The sequence below is a fragment of the Mauremys reevesii genome, linkage group 9 (genome assembly GCF_016161935.1).
Source record: "Mauremys reevesii isolate NIE-2019 linkage group 9, ASM1616193v1, whole genome shotgun sequence".
Taxonomy (NCBI): Eukaryota; Metazoa; Chordata; order Testudines; family Geoemydidae; genus Mauremys; species Mauremys reevesii.
This window is the reverse complement of record NC_052631.1, coordinates 26,062,628-26,083,720: the sequence shown is the minus strand read 5'-3', so window position 1 is coordinate 26,083,720 and position 21,093 is coordinate 26,062,628. Positions and strand designations below refer to the sequence as shown.

The following is a 21,093-nucleotide window of genomic DNA, read 5'->3' as shown; positions in this document are numbered from 1 at the left end:
CCCATTTTTATTTGTGTTACTGTAGTGCTAGGACTGCTAATTATGGACCAGGAAGTGTTGTGCTAGGTGTTGTGCTTGGTCAATCCCTAAAAGGAAAGAACCATGAAAGAAATCATAAAAATCAGCTGTACACAATTCTGCACCACTACAGTCCCTGAACTGCAGTGGCAAGGTGAGGGAGTCCTGCCTATGAAATGATCCTAGTCTGCATATGTGCCAGACATATGGTTGATTAGGGCTTATAAAACTTCTGGTGATTCAGCTCAAAGATTTACACCTCACATTGGCTTCTCAAACATGCCATTTGAATGTCTCAGTTTCTTTCATGCAAAATAAATACCTCATTAGACATTATCATTAAAGATTTGTTTTTATATAGGTATAGATCACATTTCTATTTAAAATTGACGCATGGTCTAGACTGCTTGCAGTCCTTCTATGGTTGCCTAGGCCACAAACTGAAATGCAGCGTCCTCAAAACTGAAGAGGTCTATTAAGAATACTTTGATAGCTTTAATCTTTTGATACAGTTTTTTAAATCTTAATTGTCATTTTTCAGGATTATACCTTGTGATACTGTAACAAATATAATAATGTGATCTACTCTGTTACTAATTTACAGGCATAAAGTATACAAAATAGGAAAAAGGTAACAGAAGAAGTTACATCATAATTTTGCAAGAGTTTGTGGTTGACTAGCTAAATAGCTGCTGTAGTTACTAAGGCCTTGTCTACACTGGCAAGTTTCTGCACAGTAAAGCAGCTTTCTGTGCTGTAACTCCCAAGGTGTACACACTGCCAAGCCATATAGTGCTCAGAAACTGCACAGTTGTAGCACTCTAAAAATACCACTCCGACGAAAGATGTACAGCTTTCTGCGCTGGGGCTACAGCACTGTGGTGCCAGTGTAGATACCATGGTGATTAGAAGCGCTGCGATTGGCCTCCGGGAGGTGTCCCACAATGCCTGTTATCGCCTCTCTGGCCATCGGTTTGAACTCTACTGCCCTGCCCTCAAGTGACCAACCATCATCCCCACCCCGACATTCCTTTGCAAATTTGAAAGTCCCCTTCCTGTTTGCTCCATGCTGTCTCCGTGGAAAGTTGACGGTTGGAGTTGTGTTGATGGAAGTGTGCAGGGCCATTTGAATTGTGTGCGGGGCCATTAGCCTCAAATTTGAAAGTCCCCTTCCTGTGTGCTCTGTGATCCTAAACTGCTCCTCTCTCTGACCAACATGTCACGAGTGGCAGTGGAGTTATTCCTTAAACTACAAAGGCAAGAGGAGTGCGATATTGATCTTGCCACACATAGTAGCTACGACACTAGATTGCTTGTGGCATTCACGGAGGCGCTGACCACAGTGGAACACTGTTTATGGGCTCAGGAAACAAGCACTGAGTGGTGGGATCACATTGCGGTGCATGTCTGGGATGACAAGCAGAGGCTGCAGAACTTTCGCATGAGGAAAACCACATTCATGGGTGGTGCAAAGACACGAGAATGAGAGCTGTCCTGCCTTTGGAGAAGCACATGGCAACTGCACTGTGAAGCTGGCTATTCCAGACTGCTAGAAATTAAAGACAGAAAAGACCTGTTATGTGATCTTATTCAATCCATCTGCCAACACAGTCTTGCTTTCTTCAATACATTCTCTTGAGCTTTGTTAAATGATTTGGATTAAACCCATCCAATTATTGAAAACTATATCTTACTATTAAATCAAAATACATGATGGCAGATCCTTGGGTCTATTTAGTAACATTAAAATGTGAATCTAAAATAGCTCCACAAACATCAGTGAAGCTGCATGGATTTATGTTGGTGTAATTGAGATCAAACTCTGGCTTGCTGGGCTAAATTCAGCAGTGTGTTAAGTAGTGGTGCAAAAGTTGCATGTGTGGTGTAAATTGATTGTAAAATGTGTAAATGGCAAACGTGTCACTTGCAAACATCTGGCATTTTGTACATGTGTAAAATGAGTAACTTACATATTGAGGATGTGGAAGTTGCTGTGTAGCAGGAAAAGTAACTACCTGAAGGTATAACAACATCGGGACAGGGATGCTTTTTCTGTGACACTCCTCTTCAGTCCCCTTTGCATGTAAGTTACTCATTTTAGTAGTATAAATGACACTATTTTACTGCTTACCCCCAACTTCCGTATGTCATTTCTGAATGTGGCCTGTTACCTACTCGCAGGTTGCTCAGGTATCAGTAATTGGTGTCTAGTTTTACTAATACTAGGACTATGCTGATGTTGTTGATACCAAACTTCCTTTGGGGCCAAGGTCTATGAAGCACTAGAATTCCTGTGGAACAGCTCATGGGAGGCAATTCCTTTTTCAGGAGATGCAGAGGGCCAGGAGGGTTCATGGTCTCCAAAATTGTAGCCCACCTACCCACCTAAGATGATGATGATGATGATGCAAATAACATTTGCAGTAGGAAACTCTTGGAGTCTCGTCTCTTCTCCAGCCCTTTTTTGTGGGTGTTTCTCATAATATGGGAAATCTGATCCAGATTACATAGACTAAATGATAAAGTAGAGGGGTGCTACCTTATACAAAAGGAAAGTCAGTTATTAAAATATAAATCCAATAAGGGGAAGGAGAGAACAAAGTGAAAGAGAATAAAGAAAAGTACCGGCAAACTGCACTTCTGTTCACACAGCTCCATGGCTACCACCCCTGGGTCAATGAAAATGAGATGGAGGAAGGGGACCAATATATAATTCTTAGCATGAGTTCTGCTTTCCAGATCATATATTAAACTTTCACAATAAACTGCAAATTCTGCTACTGGCATGTGCCAGACCACGATTACAACAAAGTTATTGCTAGCTGTCTCAGTGGCAATTAAAACTACACTGTAATGCCCATTTATATTGTATATAAATATAATATAATTATTATTATATAATAATACTCACTTTATGGTCCAGACAATATTTGGTCCTTCAGCTAAAAGAAAATACCAATAACGCATTGCCAAAATGTGCTACAATTTCAGGGAGCAGGCACATGATATGGAGACAGCATAATAATCACTCCACATAAGTGACATCAGAATCTGGCCCAATGTTTCTCCCTCAGCCCCCCACCATAATCACTTGTGATAAGCCTTGTATGATAACAGTTAAATAGTGTCTAATTCTAAGAGTCTGATTTTAATTTCAGAAGCTGAAGCCTTGATTTGCTTGCCGGCCACTGTGGCATTGCTCTGTTATTCCATTGCTCATGTATCATAATCTCATCATGTTCTTGCTAAACATTTTAAAGCAACATAAGAACTAGGTTTCAATATTTTTTAAAACCCAGAGTTCCACTGGAACGGGGGTAGGGGAGAAAAGCAAGTGGAAGAAGAAACAAGCCAGAGAAAACACAAGACAGATTTCTTTTGAAGCTTATATCCTCTCTGTTTACACTGATATATTCAGAAACAGCACTGAGGAAACTTCACATCGACTTTACCTGAATGTTTGATTTTGCAGAGATTAGCTGTAGGATGTGTGTGGCAAACACAATGAAGAGTAAATAGGAATGCTACTGCTGTGACTGACATAAATACTTTGACAATTATTATTTGTGAAATCCCTGGCTTCTGAACTGAGATGTTAGACTGGTGGTGAGCAAAGAATGTGAACTAGCCTGTGCTTACCACTTACCACTTCAGCTGGAGAAACCTGTTTGTTTTTTCAAAAGATGTGTGACATAACTGAGCTACTACAGAAAATTCCGAATGTTTACATTGATATTCAGGTCATATGGCAGAGAAAGGAAAACAGCATGACCATGGCCTTTCCCCAACGGTTACAGCAGCGCTGTTACACCCTTATCAATCCCAAGATTTCGACGAGCTGGGTAAATTTCAATCCCTCTGTCCACCTGGGATGGCAGTTCTGCTGGCACTTTTCAGCAGAATAAGGAATAACCCCGGTGTCTAGGTATTTCTATCAAAATCTACTGAACTGGCTTATAAAAATGGAAAGGAAATTATCATACCCTTCTGAGGAAAGGAATAGAATACTAAGTAGTTGGTGCATTCATTATCCCAGACAGAATTGGAAAAGTAAAAAAATAATGGGGAAAGGGCACACAGGGGCACTAATGTTACATTAGAGATGTTTCAGCTCTTATTATTCCTGTCCTGTGGTTAGCAGACTACTTAAATCAGGCACAGAGAGAATTACACTATAGGCAACATTGAATCAGCACCACAGGTAGAGTTCAGGCAGTGGTTCTCTGCAGGACTGGGGAGAAAAATTCATGTGTGTAACTCATGACTGGTGAGGCAGAAGTAGGATGCTGAAACAGAGCTTGGCTGTCACGAGACAGCCTCGTGACATACATGCCCTGGCATATAATCTCTTCATTATTTGGTTTATGTACAGATGAAAATTGTTTTTAATGCTCAGTTCAGGCAAACAAAACAGGAAAGAGTAGCTTCATTATTCAAAGCTTTAAAAAAGATCAGTTGGTTGCAACAGAATTTGACCCAAACTCCTGTCCTTTTCCCTTTTGCTTTTACAGTCAGCTCCATGCACAATGTGAGTGTAACTAGAGCTGTGGAAGACTGTTGCTGCAGATGGAAAGGAGAAGTGGAAGGTAACATAGCCTTCCCTCAGGAGCAAAGAATTATAATCCACAGAGGTGCATCATTTTGCAGGCAGCCTATATACTGATAGCAATAACAACGGTTCTTAGCAATCTGCAAAACAAAAAGAAGAAAAAAGTTGGCCCAAACCTCTGTATATGATTTCAAAGGAGACAGTGGGTGACATTCAGTAGGGGTCAATGGAGTTATGCCAGAGTTTTTACCCAATATCTACATAAGTAAACAGTTCTAGAAAAGTAAATCTATACATCAACAGTGTGGCTTCATCCAGAATATGGCATGCAGTACTGGTCACCCATCTCAAAAAGGAGATTGCAGAATAGAGGGGATTCAGAAAAGGGCAACAAAAATGATTATGGGCATGGGAAAAACTCTCCTATGGAAATGGAAAAGATTGGGATCGTTTAACTTAGAAATGAAACGAACAAACAAGAACGGACCTAATAAAAGTCTCTAATGGTCTTGAGAAGATGCATTGGTAGCTTTTGTTCTCCCTCTCTCGCAACATTAAAATAAGGTGAAATTCAAGGAAGCTAAAGAGTTCAAAACCAATCTTTTCACACTACATGAAATTAGACTGTCGAACTTATCGCCAGCAGATGTCACTGAGGGCAAAACCTTAGGAAGATTCAAATAAAGGTAGGATGTGTATACCAATAACAAGCATATCCAGTGCTATAGTAGTAAATAGTAGCCTAAATTTTGGAAGAGGTATAAAACTTTATGCTTCAGGGTTTAAGTCCTTTTCTAACTGTAAAGGATTAAGAGGACCGCAATGTGGTCTCTCATTATCCCACCTCTACCTAATGTGAGGTTTTCTTGCAACTTCTGAAGCATCTGAGTGCTGGCTATGGTCAGAGACAGGATATTGGACTAGATGGACCTTGAATCTGATCCAATATGGCAATTCCTGGGTTCCTAACTCTTCTGCTATTTTGATTTTGAGTATCATATATTAAATCATCACACAGACAACTGCCCCTAAATGGTGACAATCTCTGAAATAATCAGGGATTATTTGGAAAATGTTAATGTTTTTCCAGCTACTGCTTGGAACAGCTAATGGTCACAGGCCCTGCAAAACTCTAGACTGAAAAGCTAATGAGATTGTTTGATCTCTCCATGTGCAGACCAGTGGATTCATTTATAATATGCCTTCCACTGTAATAAGGCCATTCTGCCATATTCAAATACATTGACCCTCTGACATGGAAACCAGTTTTTGCCTCCTCAGAACAACTTAAATAAGCTAAGTAAAGGTATTTCATAAAATATGAAGGATTGAATGCACAACCCTGGGTTTAGCAGGCCAATGCTCAAACCACCGAGCCACCCTACCCTACCCTACCGGGGGCCACTTAGGGATCGGGGGCAAAAATTGGTCCTGCTAGTGAAGGCAGGGGGCTGGACTCGATGACCTTTCGAGGTCCCTTCCAGTTCTAGGAGATTGGTATATCTCCAATTATTATTATTTATTTATTTATTATCAATGTTGTTTGTTATGTATATATCATTACTCCGCTATTTTAGTGCTTGCCTAAGATCAGCTGGCTAGCATGCAACTGAAATTATAAATGAATACAAAAGTAGATAAGCCTACATGCTGAACTGGGCTATTTAGAGTTCTAAAAGGCAGGTTTTAAAAAGTAGTTATGCTTAATATTGGTGTGGGCAGAACACTATGAGAAACTGAAATATGTTGTTGGTTACCTTACAGGAGTTACATAGGGAAACAGTGAAGAATCATGTAATTCTTTGCAGTACTAACAATATATATATATTCCTAAAATCAACTTCTAAAGACTTTTCAAATGTTCTAGAAACATTACTATACACATACTTTAACTCTTCAAACTAGCAGCAAGAATGCTGTGACCTAAATTTGCATTTCATAGCTGGATTCAATCACCTCTTTCAGAAGATTCTATATAACATCTAAAGAACAGCAAGGGCATGCGTAGCACTGTGTACACTTTTCTGAGGGTTGTTCTCCCTCAAAGGTTCGGTTTCCAAAATCCTCCTGGCTTTTGAAGCCATTTAGCTGAATGTGGTAGAAATAATTTGTCAAAGATTGAGAGAGGACATACACCAGTCTCATAACTAGATACCCACAGATCTTCAAAGCAATGAGAAAGGTGGTGTATGCTGAAAAGGCTGGAGCATATAGTTCACCTACTGGGTTTAACTATCCTTGCACCAAAATGAAGCGAGTGTTTTCAGATCAAACATTTTATCGACAAATGCCAATTTGTGAAAACCAAAACTTTTTGTGGAAATGGAAAGATTTTGAACTCCACCCCCCGCAAAAAAAAGAAAAAAAAACTTGGGAAGGTTGCTCAGATCCAGGATGTAATTTCTGATCAAAACAGGAAGGAGAGCAAGTGATCCTTAGATACCCAATAACCCAGTGGTAAGGGTGTTCACATGAAATGTGGAAGAGACAGGGTCAAGTCCCTGTTCTGCCTCATTTGGAGCAAGGACTTGAATGTACGTGTCTCACACAGACAGTTTTGTTCTGCACCAAAACAAAAACAAAAGAAACCTCCCAATTTTTCATGCAATGAAATCCTTGTTTTCCTAGCTAGGAGTAAACTTTAGTCCGTTGTATCTGCGTTTCCAAGGCCATGAGGAATAGCTCTGTATATTCTCAGTAGATGTGTTCCAACTGGAAAGCCACCCAAACTCACAGGAAGTGATTGTGCTACAGACAGTTTGTGGGACCCCCCAGAGAGGGGGTGAACTACAGCAGAAGCAGTGAAATTAGCCCGACTTTCCCTTGAACTGGTGGCAGAATTTTAACAAGACATTCCTACAAGACCCCAAGTGTCTCTTCTAGCATGTTGCCGCTCTCCCTACCTCCACCTGTGTAGGAGAACATCTATACAGAGAAGCTTCAGTGGTGTCTGGTAACAAGGGGAGCATAATTACATGGCTCCCAATACTTTAATATCTGAACTCCTCACAGTCTAATGTATTTATCCTCACAATACCCTGGGGAGGTAGGGAACTTCTTTATTCCTCTTTTCACACACTGGGAACTGAGGCACAGAGATGCTAAGCATCACAAGAAGACTGGTGGAGCAAGAAGTGAAACTTGGGACTCCTGAGTCCTAGGGTAGTGCCCTAAGCACTGGAGCATCCTGCCTCCCTGCTTTTCCCAGTCACAAACAATATGCCCTCCCATTGGGCACATGTTGGTACCCACCAAACCAGAGGCATATCACCATCATGAAGTTCTTCATTCTTAATTTCCTCCAGTTGTCGGGAACAGAGACTATTTCAAACATCTGATACTTATTGATTTGTTGTTAACCATTTAACCAAAAAGCGTAGTAGATTTTAAGACTATTGAGATCAACTAGTTTAGTACTGCAATATATCCCGGTCTTCTACTTGCTCCTGCAATGGAACCTCAGGGGCAGCCCCCTGCAGCAAGAGTAGTTAGTACTCCCATTACTCCTGAGGGCTCCCGTGGCACAGATTCCATTATTTAGCAGTTTGACTTTAAGCAAGCGGAAGATGAAGTCAATTGCTGGCCGCTGTCAGCTGTACCATTAAAACAACAACAGAATCCCAACCCTCCCCCCCCACAAAAAAACAAGACCATAATAGCATACTGTATGTTGCCTGCTCTGAGATATCTGGAAGCTCTGGATATTTTTATGTCCAATGCCAGTTCTGTTTGGTTTATATTGTTAAGTTACTCTTTTGCTGTGTCATTGTCTATAAAGTTTTTGTGTTTGTATGTAATAAAACAGACAGTGCTGGTTCTGGGCAGTTAAGTATGTCAGAGAGATTTATAGTGGGGAATTTCATTTTAAACACTCCTGGGGATTGAAACTGTCCTAACAGATAAGCTTCCAGGAGCTCGTTAAAATCTATTTACAGGATGTTTGGAGGGAGAAAGACTGTGGGCTTATATGTTTCAGGCACTGTGGAATGCTGGTAGTGAAAGGTTATCTACTGGATCTTCTGTTTTTGTTCATCTGCATCCCTAATAACAGTGGTAGAGTTTCCCCTCCCCTAATATGAATCTACAGAGCATGTAGTGTTCCCACACAGGTAAGATCCAAAGGCAGCAGATCCCTTATGACTATTGCTGCAGAATACTGTATGTATTAATAAGGAAGGGATACTTTTGATGAAGAGATTGAGTGAACTATCCTCATTGTCTCTCCAACCCAGAGGGAATTTCTTCTCCTGTCAGAGAAGATGTGGCTTCATTTGAAATTCCTGTTTCTTTTTGGTGTGGAGAGGAGAGCCACCAAAAGTCTCCCTATAAATTTCCTGCTGCTACCTCAGGAAGGATCAAAGAGTTCTACTGGCCACATCTTCCCTCTTATCCTGTTGGCATATAAGGCCTATCTCACTTGTAATTTGTTTGTCTTTGTATTGATTGATTCATGTGGTATGTTTGTGTTTGTTTCCATGTATTTCTACAGAAATGAAGGTATAAAACATGTAATACATGTAGACAAAATAAAATAAATATGCAGGACCATCAGTTTTTAAGCAGAACTACAATGAAATCAGTAAAGAGTTCGCCTTAATAACTGATGGTGTAGAACGTCCCACGTTAATTAAGATTCAGATGAAAGATCTGGGGTCAGTTTATTGTACATCATTTTTGCTATTACAAGACACCATGAAAAGACAAACCATTAAAATCAATATTTCAAAATAGAGAGGCAGCTTTGGTAGGTGGATGTGTGTTTGTTTTTTGTTTGTTTGTTTTGTTTTAATTATCTAATTCTTAGGACAGTGATTTCCAGCCAGTGCCTAACAGTACTTGTTCTTCCATGTTTTGGGAGTAGGTTTCTGATCCTGGGGGACTCAAAAGGGCACAAATGAATACCAGACATCAGTCCAGTTCCTAGGTCAACTCAAATTGTTGCTTTGTTTCGGGTCTGCAACAGCACCAAACAGGCTGTTCCTGCAGACCAGGCTGCCGGGAGCACATCAGCATTCCAGCCACACCACCTTCACCCTAGAAGTCCAGCTCCTGCTCTCTATCTTAATGGTAATATGCTTGTGCGCTGGGTGCTGGAGTTCTCCCTCTGCCCACCTTCGATTCAGTTATGAGGCTGGGTTTTGGAAGAGCCTAAGTTCCATTACAGATGAGAACGCACAAAAGAGATGGGGGAAATAGTGGGCAGTGGATGGTACACCTTGGCTCCTAGTATGGCAAACTGATACAGTTGCCCAGAAAAGTTGGCAATCACTAGTTTACAGAATGAGCTCAGTGGGAGAGGATTAATGGCAAAACTTAAATAAAGCAAAGGACAGCCCTTATTGTACATAGTATGTACTGTACAGGTAGGATTCAGTCTATAATTGATGTACCGATGTTAAAACTTACTTTGTGTTCATTTCCTTTGACCTTAGGCTGAGTTTGCTGAGTGGCTGGGTCTGATGCACTACATGGAAGTTCTGATGATGATCACAAGTATTGAGTACACTGCACCAATATCAGATGAAAATGTGACCGTCACTGACACAAAATTTAACAATGTTCCAGCCCGTTTGTACATACCCAGGAAGCAATCCAGTGGGCTGAAAAGGGCAATGATTTACATTCATGGTGGAGGCTGGTGTGTAGGAGGCTCAGGTAAATACAAGGGCCTCTTCTTTTCACTAACTAACGTCTTGTACACAAGGTCTCACCTACTGTTGTAAGGTGTTAGTTTTTTTGTATACAATATTGATTTCTAGTCACTGGCCCACAAAAACGATAAGGGACCTGCTACTAATCACAGTTGTGAAAGCTCTGTTGTAGCTCAGGTGACACAGGTCAGTGTCTTTTGAGGAGAAGAATAAATGTTCTAGTTCGACGTTCCTGTGCATGTGATCACGTAAATGTTATCTGCAGTACATGGATTTGTTACACTAACAAAAACAGGAGAAAGGAGCAAGAACGGGAATGGCCAGGCCCCTCATAAGGGAGAAGAGCATCTAAATGGGGAAGTCAGGTGCCTTCCAGAAGAGGAAATCCCTGTGAAAGGCTGACCCACAGATAGGACAGTGCTCATGGTGGAGCCTCATGGGGAGGGAGAAGTGTCCATCACAAGAGGGGAACTGAGTTTCTCTTGGGTTAAGTGTGAGTGATGGTTGGGTGTTTATGAGAATGGGCTGAGTGCAGGGGAGAGAAGTGTCCTGGAGTCATCAGCATCTCACAGGGGAAAGTGCAGAGACAACCCAGGGGAAATGAATGGGAGGTAGAGAGGAGCTCTGGCTACCAGATGCTTCTCCACACGAGTCTGCTGCCTCCACAGGAGGAGAGGGAAGGCAACCACCAGTCTCTCTCTGACAATCTAGAGGGCAGCCTGGTATCTTTTGCCACCTAAAGTGTATTTTGATTGGCCCAGATCCTTAGATTCCCCATGCCTTTTAAGAATGACCATAGAGAGAAAATGGGAAGAAATTAAATGGTGCAATGCAGAGGTTGTTAGGCCCTTCTTATGGTTACTCTATATCTTCTGTTAGAAGGTACGTATTCAGAATGCCAGAAGTCGGAAGCATTCCAAACAAGTCAAGGTGTAGTGTATATAGTGGAGGGTCCCCTTTTTTCCTCTTGAGAAGGCAGAATTATGCATTAACTTATATGTTACATTTCTTTCACCACTGAGGGTGATTTTAGTACTGTGCCTGTAGGAAAAGCCTGAATTAGGAAATCATTTTCAGAAATTAGAGCAAGAGCCCTGTCTGCCTTGTGTTTTCACTGGCAGGGAAAATGTGTTACAAAAAAAAAAGAAAGAAAAGAAGTTGTAACTGAACTTGCTTCTTCAGGTACCACTGCATTACTTATATTTCTCCATGTATGACGTGGTTCCCCTAGGGTGCTATGTTGTATAAATAAATCCAAACCACATGTGTAATTTAAAAGGGTCTCTTCCATTTGGAGAAAGCTTTTCCTATCAGGTTGTCATTTCTGATGCTGTGCATTCTCCTGGAAGAAGGAAAAGCAAATCTCTTTTGTTTCAGTTTGCTATTAGAGACCATCTCCCTGCTTGTTTTTGTTTAGTCTTCTTCCACATTACTTCCAACAAGGCATTTTAAAATGTTTTGGTTTTTTGTGCTATGCTTTTGCTAGTGTTATTTAACTGGAATGATTTCTCTTGTCCCTCACACTCACCCCCAGTCATGTTTTCCCTCATCACAAACATTCTCTGCTTCTTCTTAATGTACTTTAATGACTGTAATAAATGATTATAAATTACCATTTTAGGATGAGCAGCCAAACAAAAGCATCTATGGCTTAAATTCCTAATGATCACTAAATAGCTCACATTGCATTGCTCCCTATATACTAGGGAAGGTGGTTGCTAGTCTGCCGGAGACTGAGACAAATTTCTCTTCTCTCACACACACGCAACCCCTTTAATTTCAGCATGGTTGCACACATGTAACCGAGAGATAAATTTTCTCCTCCTCGTTGTGGTTTTCATTCCTTTTTCGTCTGTCATGAAATCCAAGCTTTCATGAGTTTAAATAATGTACAGCTCATTCATGGATGTCTTCTTGGATAGTGTTCAAGCACCAGTTGAATCATTTGTTTACTTTGTGCTTCTCGATAAAGTTGTATGTACAACAGTTGAATTGCATTGCTGTGAAGGCACTGAACTGTGGAGATTTTGGAAAGGGACCAGAGGACTTCTGCCAAGAGAAATGTGGAGCTGTTTACGTATTTGTTTATAAGTGCAATCAAATATGCTTTAAGTGACTTATTTCATTTCAGCCATGGAACCCTATGACCTCCTGTCAAGATGGACTGCAAACAAGCTAAATGCTGTTGTCGTATCAGTCGAGTAAGAGAGATTCTGTTTCTAGACTGAACTAGGTGTTGGGATAAATGATCCTTTGTTTGCTATATATTTGTGTTGGGGTACGTGTTTTATGTGGTTAACAATAATTACTTGCAAACAAAAACTTCAAAGATTTTAATAGTGAACACTGTCCCAGTGGTGGTGCTGGGTATTCTTTTGTGAGGGGAGTGGGTAGCTAACCTTCTGCTCTGCCTACTTCTCCAGATGTGCCCAGCCCATCGTTATAGGCATTTTCTAATTGTTAGCACTCCCCTTTATGTCAGATTTTTCACTTACAGTGGGCCCCATACTTCCCTGCAGAAAAGTGATCAGACAAGAGCCAAGACCCGCAGATCCCTTTCCATGGAATAGGTTAGGGAGGAAAAGAGCAGCATCCTTCCTGACTGCTTTCCCTTCTCCTTCCAGAGGGCCTGATCCAAAGCAGCTCATTCAAATAGCTGGAAAGACTTGCATGGAATCCACACCTTTATAATGCCATTACAAAATGAAATTAAATTCTATTGGTATGTGCAGGAGGGAGGGAGGGTTGCCACCTCGTAATATTTAAAAACTGGACACTCAAGCAGGAGGGCTGGAACTGACCCGGCCCCGCCTCTTCCACCCCAGGCCCCGCCCCCATCCACTCCTCTTTCCCCTTCCCCCTCGTCGCTCGCTGCTTTCCCCCTCCTACACACACCCTTCCCTCCCCACCTGAGTCAGGAGAGACTCCCCTGCGGAGCCGGGGCTGAGAGCTGCCCTGGCTGAGTAGGGGCTGGCGCGGGTGATGACCCAGTGCCTCCCCACTTCCCTCTCTCACAGTAACTGGACTTTGGGTGTCTGGTCAGTGAAACTAACCGGATACTGTCAGGTTCCCTTTTCAACTGGACGTTCTGGCTGAAAACTGGGCACCTGGCCATCCTAGGGTGGTGATGAGATAAGCTGAGTTTCAATTAGCTCAGTGTTTTATTTAGTTGTGTCTTTGTCTATTAAAAAGAATGGGTCCATGTTCGACAGACATATACAATATGGATAAAAATCAGCTTAAGTTTGGAAGCCATTTTTTGCACCTTTTAAAAGGCATTTGAAGCTGCCCTGTTTCTCCTTTTCCCATATCTCAGCTTTTACATTTTTGTAACTTTGAAATATAAAGTTTGATTTTATTTAGAAAATTACGACTCTTCATTTTAATCAAGTTCACGCCAGAAATAGGTTTTTATAGTTGAATTGTACATCCTTGAAGCAAGAGATTTATCACAGGCTCTCCATTACTAGGGTGTTGGGCATAGTAGAAAAGCCTACAGCAGATCACTCCTTCCTGCAGAAAAGTCCATGGGAAGGATTGCAGAGGAAGGAAGTTTCCATGTTCTCTTTACTGAGTCTCTCCCCACCACACTGGCCAGACTGGTGTAAGGGAGTGGAACATGGTATTTCCCTCCCCAAGAAAAGACTGCAGTGGCCACCCCAAACTTGATTAAACCTCCATGTATTCATGTGAATCTTTAGAAATCTGCAAGTGGCCAGTGCTATCTGTGCCTCTGTAATAGCTCTGACCCCGGCGGTACCCCAGCCCTGCTCTCTGGCAGTGCACATCCGTTATATTTAATGGTGTAAGTAAAGCATAAGAATGGACATACCAGATTAGTTCAATAATCCATCTAGCTCATTATCCTGTCTTCAGACAGTGGCCAGTGCCAGACGCTTCAGAGGGAATGAACAGAACAGCATTATCACGTGATCACTGTTGTCCAGTCCCAGCATCTGACAGTCCGAAGCTTAGAGACACCCAGAGCTTGGGTTTCCATCCCTGACCATTTTGGCTGATAGCCATCGATGGACCTATCCTCCATGAACTCATCTAATTATTTTTTGAACCCAGTTATACTTCTGACCTTCACAACATCCCCTGGCAATGAGTTCCACAGGTTGACTGTCAGTTGTGTGAAGTAGTACTTCCTTTTGTTTTAAACCTGGTGCCTATTAATTTCATTGAATGACTCCTGGTTCTTGTGTGATGTGAAGGGGTAAATAACACTTTCACTTTCTCCACACCATTCATGACTTTATAAACCTCAGTCATATCCCTACTTAGTCCTCTTTGTCCAAGCTGAAAAGTCACAGCCTTTTAAAACTCTCCTCATATGGAAGCTGTTCCATACCCCTAATCATTTTTGTTGCCCTTCTCTGTACTCTTTCCAATTCTAATATATCTTTGTTGAGCTGGAGTTACCAGTACTGCATTCAGTAGTCAATGTGTGGGTGTATCATGGCTTTGTATAATAGCCTTATGATATTTTCTGTCTTATTATCAATCCCTGTCCTAATGGTTCCAAACATTCTGTTCACTTTTTTGACTGCCTCTGCACATTGAACAGATGTTTTCAGAGAATTTTCCACAATGACTCCAAGATCTTTCCTGAGTGGTAACAGCTAATTAAGACTCCATCATATTATATGTATAGTGGGGATTATATTTTCCAATGTGCCTTACTTTGCATTTATCAACATTTAATTTCATCTGCCATTTTGTTTCCCAGTCACCCAGTTTTGTGGGATCCATTTGTAACTCTTCACAATCTGCTTTGGACTTAGGCTGTCATGTATAATTACTCAAGATAGTTATGTAGCTATACAATACAAATGCATCCACAGAACCCAAGGCCTGTGTATCTTTTTAAAAAGCATTGCCCATAGGAAGTTCATTATTAAATGTCAAACATGGATTTTATTTTCAGTTCACCATTCAAATGTCACTATCAAAGAGTCATTTGCAATGCGGAGCAAACCACTGATGACCATGGGTGGCCTAATTATAGAAAAAAACTGCAGTAGTGGGTATTAGGAACACAGTAATATAATCAATTGAAGACTACTTCTAGGATTGCCATTGTTTCCGTAACTGCCTCTTTGCAATAGGAAATTGGCTTGGCACACCAGACTCCACTGTAGTAATTACATTGTCTTGTAAAACTAACATTAAATTAACAGGCACTCCATTAGATTGTTAAAACTCATTTTAATTGCCTTATACTGTGAATCAAGGTTTCCCATGCACCAACCCTAACTGTCAGCCATGGTGATATGGCTGTTCATCAACCAAGGGATTAAGTTTTCCTCCGCAAATACCCTATTTTTATTTTAATATATGCTAGATAAGAAATGAAGGGCTGGGACATTAAATTTGAAAGAGAGCAGGAGTAGGGAGAGCAACAGTACTGCTCTGATAGGACAACATTTTACCCTGTGTTCCTGGATGCACTCCAGGGAAAGGATGCAAGGAGGCTCTTTGCTTTTTGCACACTTCTGCATGCAGGTGAGCAGGATTAGAGGAAGCAATAGGAAGAAATGTTTCCGCCAGTGATCTGTCACCCCAAGGGCCACAGCCTGGCAGCTTGAGGCGATTACGTTACTGTTTCCACTGCACATATGCTGCAGGCACTCACAAAATTGTTTGTGTTGACTGCCTTTTTTTAGATCTGGACTAAGACTCAGTACACAGCCCATTCCACCAGGGCTTTTTTGAGCCATCTGATCAATAGGCTGTCTCAGGGACTCACCATGGCACAAGCATCATTCATCTCTGCGCTCCCCCCACCCGCCCAGTTTCTAAAACTTCTTTAAAAATGTAAAACACTTTAAACAGTGACTATGGAAAATGGTGCCTTCTTACTCCACAATCTATTCCCTGAGTGTATGTTCAGAGCCCCATTTGTCAACTTTAGTGACTGAAATAATTTTTTTACTGATTTATTTTTTGCCCTCTGGGCCCCAGTCTGGAAATAAATACAATCTCCCCACCCAACCACTAGAATATAATGCACCCTGTCCAGGACCTAGCCTGTACTGGTGTCTTCAGTGATGGACGAGTAGAGTGTTTCATAGTATTTTATGCGTTTGGCTAGTTGTCTACTTGGGACAGAGTTGTGCTTCAGCTCCCAGTAGTGGCTTCATCATTCATGAACTTTTTTTAAATCAGTAACCATCCAGAGGTGATGGGATTTTTCTCCATGTTTTCTCTAGCAGCACAATTATTATAACAGTGATATATGCTGATATGCAATTATTTTTATTACACAGATCTGTAGAACAGTGACAATGCAATGAATACATTTACATAGCATTCAGATGTTCTCAAAATATGCGGGGGGAATTTCTTTAATCACAATAACACCAAACCAGTCACATGTAGTAGTACTGCTTATCACAACCGCTGGAACAGAGAGAGCATGATAGAAGTGAAACAAATCAGTGTATGTATTGTAGTCAGCGGGTAATTGCAGAACAATGGAAGTTCTCTGCTAATTTTGAATATGTTAGGGCAATAATTACCAGGACCATGATTTGTTTATATCTTCAGTGGAACGGAAGGAGAGAAAAGGCCCACTGGCAAAATATTGCCATTTTAACTACCTCTGATGAAAATTGACAAATGACCCCATGAAAAAAATTTCAACCCTTTTACTGTCAGGTTCGGGGGAGGAGGGGAGTGGAAATGGTAAAATTTTGCTACTGGAATAATGTGTGAATTTTCATTAAAATTAGCATCTTTAAAATGTATTTGCTTTGCCAGGCAGCTCCAACTAACACATTTGTTTTTCTTCCCCAAAGGTACAGATTAGCTCCGATGTATCATTTTCCAGTTCAGTTTGAAGATGTGTACACTGTAGTGAAGTTCTTCCTACAAAACAGTGTTCTTGCGCAATATGGGGTGGACCCAAATCGGATCTGTATTTCAGGAGATAGTGCAGGAGGTAACTTAGCTGCAGCAGTGGCACAGCAGGTATGTTGTTTATATTTTACAGGTCTAGAGATTTGTTCTGCTCATTTTTCTTACCAGGGTGATTTAGCAAAATATCTTTTAAATTTAAATATCTTAAATATCTCAGTTCATTGAAAAAAAAATCTGCCTCCCAGTCATTTTTCATCTCTATTTATGCTGGTGTCAGTGAGAGCTGAATCAGACATAAGTGGGTAGATAACAAATATCAGTTCTCAGGTTGGTGAATGTGTTTTTTGTATCTCAGATTGAACAAACTGCCTCGGCACTATTTACTTTAGTTGCTCTTACTAATGCTGCCACTTAATAACACTGTAGCAGTTATTGATAAATGCCGCACCTGATGTCACAACATGCGGTGGGGATCCACCTCCCAAATCTGGATACCCCTGCAGAAAAAAGCTCTACTTAATACTATAATAATTACTGTCAAATCATGAAGCCATTATTCAGGTGAAACCCCGTGTAATGGGGAATTTTTAAAAATAATTGCAGAATTTGGTCCATTTTGATTAAATGCTACTGCAAAAGGTGCTTAAATGTTAGCAACTGTTCAGTGTAGTACAGCCTTGTAAGCGGGTTGTTGTGTTCAGTTAAGGTATTCTGTACTGAAGTGAAGATGTTACTGCCCTAGAAGAAATTATTTGTATTTTGTAAAGTTGCTGCTTTGGAAATGTTCCAAGTTCATGGTGATCAGTACAGCCAGGAGAAGGCTAGGATGACATTTAAGCAACCATGGTGTTGAATTCATTTAATATACTCTCATTTTGTTCTCCACGTGTTAAGGATGCATGAAAGCTCAATTATTAGAGCCCTAAATCTCTCCTCAGATTTAGTAAGACAGAGTGGATAAAGCTGATGTGGTGCAAAATAGTTAATGAAGTCTCAAAAGTCTGTGCTTCATAAATCATGGATATTACAAAATAGCATTTTTTACTAGTTAGAAATGCACCAGTGACTTCTAATTAATGCCCTTTAAAGAAGAACATTTTCAGACGTATTATTTTCATTCAGCACAAGAAATAATATGGAACTATTTCTTTAATTAGCGCTTTACATGGGAAAACCGTTAGTATCATTCAAGATATGCTCAGAGCTTTTGTACAACAATGTAGTCTTGGGTGACCTTCCTATGAATTTATATTTTTTATTAATCTGTTTTATTTTGTTTTATTTTGCTTATGCTGTAAAATAAACACATTCCATTTCTTGTAGGATCTTCAGTCATTGTCAGGGAACTGAAACCTTTAATTGATTGTGTAAACATTTTAATTTTTACAGCTGCTAGATGACCTTGAAGTTAAAGTTAAACTTAAGATCCAAGCTTTACTTTATCCTGCTCTTCAGACCCTTGATCTGGATTTGCCCTCCTATAAAGATAATGAGAACAAGCCAATTCTGCCCAAGTCATTGATGGTCAGATTCTGGAGTGAATACTTTACTACTGACGTCTCTCTTCAAGAAGCTCTGGCTTCCAATAGACATGTCCCTGCAGAATCAAGCCATTTGTTTAGGTTTGTAAACTGGAGCAATTTACTGCCTGAAAAGTTTAAAAAGGATCATGTTTATGCCAGCCCCATTTATGGAAGTTCCATGCTTGGAAAAAAATATCCAGGATTTCTGGATCCAAGAGCAGCACCACTCTTGGTTGATGATACCAAGTTACTTGGCTTACCTGTGACATATGTCCTCACGTGTCAACATGATGTCTTGAGGGATGATGGAATCATGTATGTCTCACGACTTAGGGAAGTAGGAATTGAAGTAATACATGACCACATTGAGGATGCAATTCATGGGGTTCTAATGTTTATTACAAGTCCAACTGATTTAGCTCTAGGACATAGAGTAGCAAATAAATATATTGAGTGGTTAAATGTAAACTTATAAAGTGAAAAGGGATATTTAATGTATTTGGCTCTTATTCACTGGGTCTGGGTGAAACACTATATTTGGAGAGAAAAGGATCCCTGCTGAAAATTGTGGAAGTGAAATGCCATACTGAAACTATACATTTCTCTACAATGTTTGGGTTCAGGTTGGCTTCTTGCCTACTCTGGCAGGTGACTTAGGCTGTCTCTAATCTAAGTGCTCTTTCATCACTGGGATACAAAATCCAAGTACAATCGCCCTTACTACCATCAGTTACTAGCCTTGAATTTCTCTACACAAGAATACAACTTCCCCTGCAGCAGATCCTTTTACACCTCATTACCCCTACCCACTCTGCCCACTTCCTTCCTCTGTTTATTCTGTGGGTCCTGCTGCTGACCTATCACAGCAAATCACACTTCCCAAAGAGTCTTTATCTTTCAGGACTTCTCTATTACAATCCATGCCTCATAAGCCTGTATGTGTGCTGATCCATCTTAGTGTCCTTCTCCCCACCCTTGAATGGATATCAGTGGGATCACTTAACCATAAAATGTTTGAGGTAGCCCATTTAATATCATCAGTGGTGGTCAGTTCCCATAGTCATCAGTGAGAAAGGAGTCTGGAGTACAAGGGAGGGTGGAGATGAAGGGCAGGTAGGGTGACCAGATGAGAGGGAGAAAATATCAGGACACGTGTGTGGGGGATCAGGACACATGGGGGGGGCCCGCCGGCAGAGTAGCAAGGGGGAGGGGGAAAAGCCGAGTGCTGCCGGCGGAGCAGCAAAAAAAAAGAAAGAAAGAAAGGAAAAAGTCGAGTGCTGCCGGTGGAGCTGCAAAAAATAAACAAACAAATAAATAAAAAGGGTGAGTGCTGCCGGCGGAACGAAATATCGCGTCCTGACCAAAGATCAGTCGGGACGTAGGACAAACACCTAAATATCAGGACGGTCCCGATTTTATCGGGATGTCTGGTCACCCTAAGGGAAGGTCAGGGACCAAATTCCATGGCTGAGGTAAGCAGGGCCACTGAGAGTGGGTTCGGGCCCCGGTGAAAATTTTTTTCAGGCCCCCCCAGTAAGGGTGGACTGGCTAAACAGGGCTGGGGAAGCCGGGCCCCGGGCCCCCTTCCAGACCGCCGGGCCCTGGTAATTTGTACCGGCTTCCTCCCCCTCTCGTCAGCCCTGGAGGTAAGGACAATTTTGTGTAAGCCTGAGAAGCCTTTGTGGCTGGCACTTGTGTGGGTATGTTTCTCTTCTTGGCAGAATGCAAGGAAGCAGTTGAAAACATAACTGAATTTGAATGGCTGTGAATATGACAGCTCTTATAAATATGTAATTAGGATTTGGTGCCATTATTAGACTTTGTCTAATCACATTCGTTAACTTTTTTGTTTACTGCAAAAAACAAAGTGTAATTTAACAACATTGGATACTGTAACATCAAAACAAATAAAACGCTGAAGATTACAACCTTGCAATAACACCATTTTGTGGCTTGTGTTTCTCTTACTACTCATATGGTAAGCCTTATGATTTTAAGTTAGCTGTATTTATTCCATTAGTATAACACTTGCATACAACACATTTTAAAATCTAGGCTTAGACATGATATGGACTCAAACAAGACACAAATCTAAGTCAGTCTATATTCATGAATATGCTTTAACACAAATGTAAATGTTTTGTACATTAAAAATGTGTCCTAAAGGTTTTGGAATCATGAAAAGTCACAGCCCTGAGTTTTTGTTTGTTGTTTGTTTGTACACGTGGCATCTATTTGAATATTTATTGATTTTGATGTGCTAGTACCTTCTCCCTAAGAAAAACACACAATCTTCAAGAAGTCAACATTTTTACAGCTATGTATAAAAACAGAATGTGTGCGCAATGATTATCATATTTTTCCTTAATTTTTCATTATTATTGTCAAAATTAAACTTGCCTTTGATTCTACCGCAATGTACTGTACGTCTTTCAGACTTTGCATTTACAGGAGATGATAAAGAAGCTCACTTTGCATATATAAAAAT

The 21,093-nt window shown here is 40.8% G+C and overlaps 1 protein-coding gene across 15 annotated transcripts in view; it reads left to right on the top strand.

Moving 5' to 3' along the window:
• The window catches only part of LOC120372577 (arylacetamide deacetylase-like), a 124,772-nt gene extending 104,228 nt beyond the window's left edge, over window positions 1-20,544 (top strand). For 5 of the 15 annotated variants that reach the window (XM_039489796.1, XM_039489795.1, XM_039489799.1 and 2 more), the window contains 5 exons: window positions 9,429-9,634; window positions 10,000-10,222; window positions 12,350-12,419; window positions 17,022-17,193; window positions 18,472-20,544. In XM_039489796.1, coding sequence (XP_039345730.1) covers window positions 9,632-9,634; window positions 10,000-10,222; window positions 12,350-12,419; window positions 17,022-17,193; window positions 18,472-19,080 — 1,077 coding nt within the window. In that variant the 5' untranslated portion in view covers window positions 9,429-9,631 and the 3' untranslated portion in view covers window positions 19,081-20,544. Of the gene's footprint in view, window positions 1-4,529; window positions 4,605-4,624; window positions 5,254-9,428; window positions 9,635-9,999; window positions 10,223-12,349; window positions 12,420-17,021; window positions 17,194-18,471 lie in introns of those variants that run through there. The other 10 variants (XM_039489792.1, XM_039489793.1, XM_039489798.1 and 7 more) reach the window with 7 other exon arrangements.
• The last annotated feature ends 549 nt before the right edge of the window (window positions 20,545-21,093 follow it).